Source organism: Mustela nivalis, assembly GCF_964662115.1.
Source record: "Mustela nivalis genome assembly, chromosome: 3".
NCBI classification, from domain to species: domain Eukaryota; kingdom Metazoa; phylum Chordata; class Mammalia; order Carnivora; family Mustelidae; genus Mustela; species Mustela nivalis.
In genome coordinates, this window is record NC_139022.1 from 130568269 (window position 1) to 130580529 (window position 12261).

General features: G+C 41.3%; 1 protein-coding gene across 6 annotated transcripts; it reads right to left on the bottom strand.

Moving 5' to 3' along the window:
* Positions 1–3235: 3235 nt before the first annotated feature.
* On the bottom strand, positions 3236–10619 carry PTTG1 (PTTG1 regulator of sister chromatid separation, securin). Of its 6 annotated transcripts, none has more exons than XM_082724639.1 (6): positions 10517–10619; positions 10010–10110; positions 9488–9672; positions 8131–8224; positions 4092–4250; positions 3236–3371 (listed from the first exon to the last, which is right to left on the bottom strand). In XM_082724639.1, the coding sequence occupies exons 2-6, from the start codon at positions 10098–10100 to the stop codon at positions 3295–3297; spliced, it is 606 nt and encodes a 201-aa protein (XP_082580765.1). In that variant the 5' UTR covers positions 10101–10110; positions 10517–10619; the 3' UTR covers positions 3236–3294. The 6 variants fall into 6 exon arrangements, with proteins under 6 accessions (XP_082580765.1, XP_082580768.1, XP_082580767.1 ...); XM_082724642.1 differs by having other exon boundaries at positions 9488–9669; positions 10517–10610; XM_082724641.1 differs by having other exon boundaries at positions 10288–10553.
* Positions 10620–12261: the final 1642 nt, after the last annotated feature.

The window sequence follows — 12261 nt, forward strand, 5'->3', positions numbered from 1 at the left end:
AGAGCACGTTTCTTCCATCAAGTGTCCATCCATGGTTTCTCCTCAGGAAGCCTCCTCTGCCCTTCCCTAAACTGGGCTGGAAAGTGCTTCCCCAGCAGCTGGTTCTTCCTGCCCCTGAATTTATTTTCCTGTATCCTGACAGAATTTCCTGCCAGTGCCCCCCCCCCCCCACAACAGGCCTGAGAGCAGGGGCAATGTGTCACTTAACCATCACAGCCCTGATCCCTAGTACAGAGAGGCCTGTGTATATGATTGGTTAAACTAATGGAAAGAACAAAGTCAACTTAGGAATTTTAATGGTTGTACCGACCCTTCTGTGGCTTGGTACCATTGCTCAGAATTGGTTTGAAAGAATATTTACATTAACATATTTAAAAAGCTTCGTGTTCCTATTGAGAGCTCATCAAAATTCAAAGCCTGAAAAATGTCAATGGAGGCATATGCTAGGTATGGGTGGACTTTTCATATATCAGAGCACCCTTATGGTCCGGTGTGGTGGGACTGCCTACCCCAAAAACAATCAACTTAAAGAATTATCACTTGGACAGACTAGAATTGCAAATAGGACTTCTTGTAAGCTTTAAGTAATGAAGCCAAACACGTGATACTTAGTAAAATGTATACAAATAACAGCAATCCCCACAGAATAAAAGTTACCTATATTAATGGAGAAACTTCTGTCTAAAGTTCTCAAAGCCACGACCAACATTAGTCACTTTTAACATTGTACTTATTTGATGGGATGCCTGGGTGGCTCAGTGGGTTAAGCCGCTGCCTTCAGCTCAGGTCATGATCTCGGGGTCCTGGGATAAAGTCCCGCATCGGGCTCTCTGCTCAGCGGGGAGTCTGCTTCCCTCTCTCTGCCTGCCTCTCCGTCTACTTGTGATTTCTCTGTCAAATAAATGAATAAAATCTTAAAAAAGAAAAAAAAGATTTTACTTATTTGAGAGAGCGTGAGAGCCCACACATGGGAGAACAAGGGAAGAGGAATAGAGGGGGAGGGAGAGGGACAAGCAGACTCTGTGCTGAGTGTGGAACCTGACATGGGGCTAGATCCCAAACACCCTGGATCATGACCCAAGCCAAAATCCAAGTGGAAATCAAGTCAGACAGACTGAGCCACCCAGGCACCCCAAGCACTTTGTATTTGGATTAATAGCAGATGAAGAGAGATCACCAAGGACAGTTAGCTGGTAAAGGACCAACTAGCTACCAGGCTCTTGGTCCTTTGTTCCTTCTACCACAAGAGACCCCTTTCCAAAGCTTCTAAATTTATCACCGAGTATGAAAACCACTCACAATCATACTTTGTTTTCACAAAGTATATATATATATCTGAGGATATATCTATATCTGAGGATGGAAGATCTAATACTCTTCCTTAAAACCAAGTGTCCTAATAGTCTTATTTTCTCTTTTAGGAGTCTACTAATTACAGAAGTTCAGACTGATTCAGTTATATTTTGAAGATAAAAATTTTTTAAGATCGAGATCAATGTATGTGTTCCTAGTATTTCATGCCTATCTTGCCACTTCCTTGTTTGCTTCTGAACAGTGGAGGCAATAAAGTACACATTGAGGGGTTTAGGTTTCAGGGATAAGTGGCAGCTTCTAAAATAAACCATTAAGGGGTACCTGAGTAGCTAATTCAGTTAAGCGTCCAACTCTTGATTCCAGGTCAGAGTCATGAGATCAAGCTGCATCGGACTCAGCGCTGGGCATGGAACACGCTTAAGATTCTCTCTTTCCCTCTCCTTCTGCCCTTCCCCACTCACACTCTCTTGCTCGCTCGCTCTCTCTCTCAAAATAAATAAAATAAATCATTAAAATAAACCAAAGGGTTTTAAGTTTTTTTTTTTTTTAAGATTTTATTTATTTAACAGAGGGAGAGAGAGAGATCACAAGTAGGCAGAGAAACAGGCAGAGACAGAGGGGGAAAAAGCAGGCTCCCTGTTTAACAGAGAGCCCGATGTGGGACTTGATCCCAGGATCCTGAGATCAGGACCTGAGCTGAAAGCAGAGAGTTAACTCACTGAGCCACACAGGTGCCCCTAAGTTTTTCAATAAGATAAATGATGGTCAGATTACAGACCCTAGTCTGTTAAACACTTCTGCTAGCTTTCGGTTTCCAGCAAATTCCATAGAATACCAATTGCGATAACGATGGAAAAGGGTTCAGATTCTGACTACAGATGCTACAGACCTTACAGGAGAGAGGCTTCCTACATAGGCTGGTATTAAATAAGGATCCATTCAATTGGACCCCATGGCCCAGGCAAGTAAAGGGAAGGAAGGGAGCTGGAGCGAAAAGACACAGTAGAAGGACACTTCAGTTGTCCCTTCGGGCTATTTCATTTAGGGTCTATAGCATAGAAAGCTCACCTAAAAGGCAGTGAGCATTCCACTGCCAGTCCAAGTATTCGAAACAAGGGCCAACTATTGCCAAATCTCCTTTACCAAGAGAAGCTCCAAAACCAAAGGTATGTGATACATTGGAATTTTAAATGGTGGCCACAATTTTTTTTTTTTTAATATCCTCCATCCCAGCCCTCCAAAAAAGAAAATCCATGAGCAACCATTTATAATCTGATATTTGATCCCAATCCCCAACTTGGGAGCCAAAGTGATAGCTCTTCATGTCTCTGGCATATCAAGGAGTTTCTGCACTTCACAGTTCTCATCTGAAAAATAGGGTCATAAACTTGAAACACAATAATGCTTATTAAATACTTAAAGCAGGTCCCAAAACAGTGTAAGCAACTGAACAGAGTTTCCTATAGGTGAAGAGTGGTTATTACTAACCATAAATTATCTGCTGCACTCTTGAAAGAACCTAATTGAAGATCCCAGGGAGGAAGAGTTCTCAGAAGATTTAGAGCCTTTCAAATTCTGATTACCAAATAGTGAGTATTAAAGTCATTAGAAACCAAATAGAACCAGCAATAAAGAATGCTTAGCAATAGATATTTAATGAGCTAGAAGTGGCTCTTCTAATTAAGAGATCTAATAACTGTCACTAGTTAATGGCCACAGAAAGGCAGTAAAGTACACATTGAGGGGTGTATGTTTCAGGGAGAACAGTGGCAGCGTCTAAAATAAGCTGTTAAAACAAACCGAAGGGTTTTAAGGGTAAGCTTTCAAATGAGATATACTTCTATTGTCAGATTATAGTTCCTTGTCAAACACTTCCATTTTAAGCAAATTCCAAAGAATACCAACTGCGAGATTAGGAAGAGTCTGTTAAAGAGTTGCTTTATTAATACAAAACATACAAACTATTAAACACTAAGTAGTTTAAATATCTAAGTCATAGCAAACAGGTGGCAATTCAACATCCAGGGTCGACAGAACACTTGGAGACTGCAACAGATCTAGAAAACAAATTTTTTTATTCAATATCTGCAAATGCTTTAGTCCATCTCAACAGACATTGGTTGTCAATTTTACTCACAAATTCTTATTTTCCCCTTTGTCTAATGAATCCCTAGCCCCACCCCAGCTAGACATACACACACACATACACTCAATTCTTGAAATGTGGCTAAAACCCCAGAATTAAACTTCATTAGGAAATAAATCTTAGACATACCTGAAACTCCATTACTCTGAGAGACCCAAGTAAGAGCCAACAATACGACTATGGTAATTTATAAAATAGTATACACTATCCCATCAGAACAAATCGAAAACATACAGAGGCCTCCCACCTTGGTAGTAAGATTTTGCCGTTCTGTGCTATTGTGCTCAGGTGTCTTGATCCTAGGTTAGCTTTGGATAGAACTTGGAATTCTCATTCCAAACAAGTTGATTACACTTCAAGTTATAAGCTATGAAGCTGTATCCTAAATTTACTCTTATTTTCTGCATCTAAACTGTCCAGATTCCAGAAGGACTTAATTTTACCTGGGCATTTGGGACTGAAAACAATACCAACTGAAAGCAGTTTTCATTATTCTGAAACTTTAATCTCTTAAGTTTGAAACAGAAATTACTTATAGGCTAATCTTCTACACAATTCTGCCCCCACAGTAATGGAACCATTAGGACACAAATAATCCGCAGCCCTTCTAGAAGGGCACTTGTTCACTTACTAGACTCCCATGGTGGAGAGGGTATCTTCAGAGGTGAAGGGGGGCCCAGGTGTAACAGCTTTTCAAGCTCCCTCTCCTCATCAAGGATCATGAGAGGCACTCCATTCAAGGGGAGGTGTGCAATCTGGTGTTCTTCAGGCAGGTCGAAACTCTCAAAATCTGCCACAAAGACAAAGCACTTTATCAAGGCAGTGGTTCTCAGAGTGGTCAGGGGCCCCTTGGGGGTCTGAGACACTTTCAGTGGAACAGTGAGGTCAAACTCTGTGCTTAATAACATTAACACCTTCTTCTGCTGTGTTGACATTTGCAGTGATGGTACAAAAGCAATGATGGATGGAACTGCTGTGCCTTGGCACAAATCAAGGCAGTGGCAATAAACTATATTTTATAGTCACTACTCCACAGTACCATTCACTTGCAGTAAAAAATTGCCAGCTTCACGTCTCACTTTGCCATCTGCAGTAAGAAGTATTAATTTTATTAGCTCTCAACCCTGAAGAACAGTGGTCTTTTCAGTATTCTGTATGATGAAATAAGTACGCCATAAAGCACTTCTGCTGCATACCAAAGTACCAGGTAAGCTCAAAGAAAACAAGATTTGCATGATTATTTGGTTTGCAAGCTAAACTAGAGGCCTTTTTCCTGGAACACTATTTAGTTGAAATAACAATGGAAAGACAAACTGGTTACTCAAACTTGGGTATTTGTAGCACATTTTCTGAGAGGAATGAAAGAAGTTCTATCACTTCAAGAAACATGATATTCATTGCCAATGATCACAATTCCAAGAAAAAAAAATAAAACTAGAATTCTGGAAAACTTATCCGCAGTCATTAGCTTGCCAACTTCCTAATACACTTTTCTGATGAGATCCGTGGTGGCATTAATGTGTGTTTGATACTGCATAATGACACACTTCAACATTTGGATGAGCTACAGTTCCAAGTGAATCATTATTTCTAAATGATCAATGTGTGATAAATGCAAAAATAAAAGATACATTCAAAGTGCAGAACAGCCCAGTGTATTTTAGCACTTATTGTCAGAGTACAAAATGTTCACTGATAAGGTTTCAGATTACACATTGCAACCCTACATTTGGAAACTGCCACTTGTTGGGTTTTAGTCTAGTAAGAAAGAAAACTCTCCACATTTATTTGAAAAGACTATTGAAATGCTCTTCTTCCCTTTATTTTTTTTTATTTTTTAATTTTTTTTAAGATTTTACTTATGTGACAGAGAAAGAAAGATTACAAGTAGGCAGAGAGGCAGGCAGAGAGAGAGAGAGGAGAAAGCAGGCTCCCGGCTGAGCAGAGAGCCCTATGCGGGGCTGCAACTCAGGATCCTGAGACCATGACCTGAGCAGGAAGGCAGAGGCTTAACCAATGAGCCACCAGGTGCCCCTGCTCTTCACTTTCTTAACTGTGTATCTGTATGTGGCCAGATTTTTTTCAAGTACTTCAACCAAAACAAGAGATACAATAGATTGGATGCAGAATCAGAGGACAACCCAGTGCTTTATGTTAAACCAAATTAAGCAAGTTTTCAAAAATAGGAAACTACACAATTCTTCTGTTTTAAAAAAAGTTATTTTTAGGTCTTAGAAAAAAGTTACTTACACTAATGAATGGGTTTTTTTTTTTAAGGAATTCATTTTTTTATTTAAATATCTTGCATTAGGAATCAAAATTGATAAATGACACACAAAAGTTCTCTGGTGTCTTCATTAGCTTCTAAGAGTTGTGAAAATCCCACAACAAAAATAAGAACTACTGGGTTAAGTCACACTCCTTCTTATAATCCAAGTGCCTTACTTCTTAGGATTAGAGTAGATTTTGGGGGGGGCACCTGCCTCAGTTGGTAGAGCATGATATTCTTGACCTCAGGGTCTTGAGTTTACTGAGAGATTACTACAAGAAAACTTTTTAATTAAAAAAAGAATACAGCATATTTTTCTTGATAGTAACAGAAATAGAATTTAAATATTCTTTCCTCTTTTTGAGAGGTTTAGCATTTCCTCAAAAGAACAAAGACGGAAGGAGAACCCATGGTTTTCTGAAGTGTGAAAGTTCTTTAAAGCCTAAATACTAGGAATTAGCCTGCTCTTTTAAAGACTGACTAAAACCCAGAAGTTAAGAAGGAATTGAGTGATATGGAACTATTTAATTTAAAACCATTTAATTATATGGGGTACTCAAGTAGCTCAGTTGGTGAAGCCTCTGCCTTTGACTCAGGTCAGGATCCCAGAGTCCCAGAATCAAGCCCCACTTCGGGGTCCCTGCTCAGCAGAGAGTCCAGTTCTCCCTCTTCTTCTGCCCTCTCCCCCTGCTTGTGCTCCGTGTCTCACAAATAAAATCTTTTTTTTTTTTTTTTTGATGTTAAGCATTTATTTTAAACTGGTACTAAAGGAATGGAAATGCAAATTTTTTAAACCAATGGTTTGTACCCTGGAATTGAAATTTCTTGAATTAGAAAAAGTGATTAATACATCATTTTGTAAATAAATAAAATCTTTAAAAAAAAAAAAAAAACACTGAATTATAAAGGAAACCATAAACAGACAAAAGACTCCAGAGGGAAAGAGTCTGCAACGTATTAGGGTTAATTTCCTTTATCCACAAAAGCTGTTACAGAAAAGGAAAAAGGAAAGGAAGACCTTTATCAAAGAAAAACAAAGATCCCAACAGGAAATTAAAAAACAAACTATAGGAGGCCGATAATCAAGTATGCTCACCACACATACATGCTCCCCAATTTAAAACAATAAGATACCCATTGCCCTTTTGATAAGAGGTTTAAAACATCTGCTATTAGAGATTAGAGAAGCAGGCATCATCAGCCACTGTACATGAATTCAGTAATTTATGCTATTTTGGAGGACAACTTGGCCGTATCTCTTTCCTCAAACACAGCATATGGAAGTCCTCCTTCCTGATCAAGATGCATAAATCTACCTCATTTTCCTTAATGGCTGAATGGTAATCATCAGCATGGAAGCACTCCGTTTTATCAAATCTTAATTACATACCCTCGGAGACTCAGCTATCCTGACAATCTCACAACAATACAATTTCAAGAAAACTGCAGAATTGAATTATATAAAATGTATTATATAAAAGCCAGAGACAACCTGGATGTACAAAATGACTAAATGCCCTTTGGATGAAAGGGCAAAAATGCCAACTCAGAAACCTACAAGGCGCTGCAGGACCTGCCCACAGTCTCACCTCTGTCGGCCTTCCCTCTGCCTTTGTCCCAGAACCACTCCAGTCCTTTGTTCCACCTCGGGATCTCTGCACACACATAGGTGTGGTGCTCTTGCCTGGCCCCTCCCTGCTTCACGTAGCTCTCCCCTGTTACCCTTTAAAAGGCCACATCATGGCACTTCCTGAGAGAAAGCCTCCCTGCTCTTCCAGGTGAGGTTCAGTTCCCTCTAATGGGCTGGTTTCTCCTTCTCACTTACAGTGAGAGAATTTGTTCATGTTTGACTTTCCCTCCAAATCATGGGCTCCATCAACGTGGGCCTGTCTTGTTAAACACTGCATCCAAAGCCTGGATACAGTAGCCTCTCCTCCAGTGGGAGTAGATTAAAGCTTGAAAAGGTGCTTCTATAACAGAAAACACTTCGGATACATTAGCAGGCTGACGGAGTAAGAATACACATGCTATCACGAACTATGTGGATTTTTTTCAGACACTGTTCAACTTAACATAAAACTCACTTTCTAAAAGGCTTGCCACAAAAAACAGTCCCATTTAGACTTGTTCAATGTTAGTGAACAAATCTTATCTCCCTTATGTTTTTGAGGTCAGGAACAATGTCCTCCACATCTTTGTACCAATTCCCCTTCTGACCTAAGATGTTCCTTACAAATAAATCTGTCAACAAGTACGTTTGTGGAAAGAAACCCAGATTTAGACAGTCTTATTACAGTTTTGGGTCACAGTTCACATTCATATCCATATCAGATTAGAGCTGAATCGGATTCTAAGAGAAACTCAAAACTAAAGCATTTTTGTAATACCAAAAGAATACTACCTAAAGGATTGAAGGGAAAGAATTTTTCTATTTCTGGGTAGGTGTCATCAGAGGCAGGAACAGAGCTTTTTGCTTTGACAGTCTTCTCAGTCACCTAAAACCATCCAAGAAAATATGAATTAGTGAAAGGCAAGCCTTGTCAACTGATTAGGACAAAAGATCATTAGTCTTCTTCAAGACATGTGACTGCTTCACCAGCTTTTCAATCTCATGCTGACTTCTAAAAAACCATAATCCTTAGTTCTCATAATTACATACCAATTCTGCCAGCAATTCTAGTGGCATGGCTCAAGAGTTAAGTCTGAAATTTAAGTACCCACACCTCTCAGCACAAGTCACCAAGAAGGCAGAATTCAGAGCTAATCAACTCATTCACTCAACCTGTCAGAGAAAACAGCATGACTCACCCACACAGAAGCTAATCTGAGAAGCCATTTTTGGGTTTTGGAAGTGTGATTTCCATCTATGTTTCCCCATCAGTGCTCCCTTAATTATTTGCTTAGTTAATATTAAGTTGAAATACACACACTGAGTAAGATTCAGCAAAAGACAGTTAAGCAGTTTAGAAACCTAGATAATTCCCTAATCTTAAATTGGCAGATAGGCAGTGTACTATAGCAGGCCAAAGCAGAATGTGCATACCTATAGAAATCCTTAAAGCAGGGTTTCCCCACACTTCAGTTCTGTGTCACATTCTCATTATTGTTGCCATAGCCTTCCAATACTTGAACTTAACATTTCTCTTACTCAACTTAGTTTAAAAAGATATCTTGTTCTAAACCACACCTCAAGTCTTATTTTAATATAAAGTACGAGGGTTTTTTTTTTCCTAATACATAATAAAACCACTTATTTTAGCAAATTAAGTGTAAATCTATGTGCTGAGTCATCTTTCACAGCAAAGTCTCCTCAGTCGGGGATGCAGAGACTGTTAACTCGTGCACACACACTAAGGTCAACATGCTAGCAGAGTACCTGGTGCTTCCTCCAGGAGGCCTTTGGGAGGAGCATGGTTACCTCCTAAGCTATTCTATTAGCTCCATGACCTCCGTCAAAGAACCCTCCCTCTCAATCCTGTCTATGACCATACATAGATACTACCAATCAATCTTCTCCACACTTATTAAGAACAGGTGAGGCAGAAATATTCACCAGCTGCTTCTGAGACTTCTGATCTTGCGGCACAGAGGAAGACCACAAAGAGTAAGCTTCCCATGTTTCCCTCCTGTTAATCCATATTGGGTAGCCTACATTTCCTTGCATTCACAAGAGAGAAAGCAAAGTAGGAGGCCTATAGTCACTTTAAGAGTCATAAGCGCTAAAGTGTTTCAACAGTGACTTTGTAGCCAACACTTACCTTTTTGGCAGAGAAGGTTGGCTGCTTCTGTTTGAGAGGTCCACTAGTCTTTACTGAATTTTCTGTGGCTCTGTTGACAGTTCCCAAAGCCTTTCTGGCAACTCTAGGTACGGCTGCTTGAGTATCAAACATTTTGCCTACCCGTGGTGTTGAAACCTGAGATCTCCCATCTAAAGCTTTGACTGCTGAGGAAAAAGGCTTACCATAAGATTATTCAGGCAATAAACACGGGTGCAGCTAGAAGGCTGGCTGTGTAAATCAACCCGGCCTCATTCTCATCCCCAAACTCAACCTCCACTTTTGTTGGTGGCATGGCCATAGGCCTAACCGTACTTCGGTTCTGTACCCCCTTAATTATCTGAGGTACTGAACATGAAAAAGAGACCCAGGAGCACGTTGCAATAGTGGTATTCGGTAATACCTAACTCAAGCTGTCAAGTACACAGAAGGCCGCCCCAGCTCCGGGACACGCCCACAATTGATTGACAATACCGGACTCGGGTTGCAGCCCGTTTTACTTACAAGGCCTCGACCCCAGCTTCAGCCCGTCCTTGGGAGGCACACGGGTGCTTGGTTCTCCATTTTCCTTATCAACAAAGATCAGGGTAGCCATTCTGGACCAGCTGCGGGTATGAAACATACATTAGACCCCGGGGGTTATGAAAGAAGACAGAAGCGAAGGTGTAGCACAGACCAAACTTTCTACCCTGAGCACGTCCACGCAAAAACTAGAGCTAAGGAGCGAGCTTAGCCCGTTCTTGAGCCAACAGGCATTTAATCCAGCTCTTAACTCTTGAAACCTGCGCCGGAGGCTCTAAGTTCCAGACGACTGGGCGGTTTGGGGCTGGTACAGGTCCTGGTACTCATCAAATGGAGGACTGCCCACGCAGAACGAGGCCGTGGCTCAACCCGGCTCGGCGACGCAGACGACCCCGGGAAGCCCCAGACCCCGACCTCCAGGCCCTCCGGCTTCCAGCCCCCAGCCCACCGTTCTCCTCGCGGGACCCGCGCTCCCAGCCAGTCACTAACCCACGGTCCACCCACGTCGGGACCAACAGCCAAACTCATCCGAGACTCAGCCTCCAGAGAGTTCCCCGGACTCCGAGTTTAAACCACAACTCACGCTCCTATTGGTTCATCTTCCCAGGAGGCGGGACCGTGGGTGGGGCGGAGGCTCCCAGGAAGAACCAATGGGAAGAACCCATGGTGGGGGGGGGGGGGGACCCAGGCTCCCGCAGACCCGCAGGAAGGTTTTTCCCGGGAAGTTTGTAGTTTGCTTGCTGGGAAGAAAAAGACCGAACCTGCGGACACCTTTGACTGTAGGTCATTTAATGGGACTTATTTTAAACCTCTTAACTTTATTTTAAACCTCTGTATCTTAACAATACATTCATCACAGCTGCCTGGAAGGGCCCGGTGGCGGAGGGCACAAAGGCGAGGGAAAGACCTGGGGAATAATAAAATTATAGATAAGGAATTCCAATTCCCAAGATAGGGGGAGAAATAATGCTTGAAAAAGTTAATGACCCTTATTCTATTTTTGTAGTAAATGGAAAGAGATTAAACAAATACAAGGTAAAGGAATAAAATCAAAAGACCAATACTGGGGCGCCCGGTGGCTCAGTGGGTTAAGCCTCTGCCTTCAGCTCAGGTCATGATCCCAGGGTCCTGGGATCCAGCCCGGCATCGGGCTCTCTGCTCAGCAGGGAGCCTGCCTCCTCCTCTCTCCCTCTTTACCTGCTTCTCTGCCTACTTGTGATCTCTCTCTGTCAAATAAATAAAATCTTTAAAAAGAAAAAAAAAAAAGGACCAAAACTGATCTGTATCATCCCATCCCTACTCCCCACAGGTCACTAGATACATGCTAACTTGTAGGGAAGTTGAGAGAGAACAGTTGAGCCTACATTATTTCACAAAAGATTTAGCACCACATCTGGCATAAACGCAGTTCTCAATATATGTTAGTTCATTTGCCTTTCTTCCCTAGTATTTCAGAACCAAAATTGGTTGAATGATTAATTCATTCAATATATATTTATTGACTATCGTTTAAATGCTAGACACTGGGCTAGGCATCAAGAAGAAAAGATCCTAACTCAAGAGGGCAAAAAGGACCAAAAAAAAAAAAAAAAAAAGCACACCTTTATTGCCCCTTCCCTGTCCTTTTTCTTTTATTCCCACTCCTCTCCTTGCTTTCTCTCAGTATCTCCCTCTAAATATTTCAACTCTATATTGCATCATCAGCACATGAAAATGCTCACTTTGAAACCATATCTGTACAGCACCTATAGCTCCGAAGTGGAGAGTCTCTATCTCCTAAGGTCTTTGGATGCAAGATTTCTATCTCCCCAAGTTAAGTCTTCCCTTTACAACAGTAAGTACTGTGTCTCCCAAGTTCATACAGAAACTGAAAAATGCTTTAACCACCTCCTCTTTGAGTGATTGTTGTTTTGGCACCAATGATGCTCCAGACCCACTTTACTACTCCCTACTATTACTAGATTACCCAATTAGTAACCACCCTCCACTTATCACAACACCTAGATGCTAATTAATCCCAGTTTATTCTAATCCTGATTTACAAACAGCAGCCCATCTAAAACTCACCCCTTGCTTCCCTATGCTCTCCTCCAAATCCTCCATGGGGGACCCCAGCCTTACAAATCTATTTCCATCTCTTCCAGTACCATTATAAGATTCCTCTGTGAGATGTGTTCCCTGACTTATGCCTGGTGGTTTTAAAACAGGCCTCAACACTTCCAAGCATATTTCAG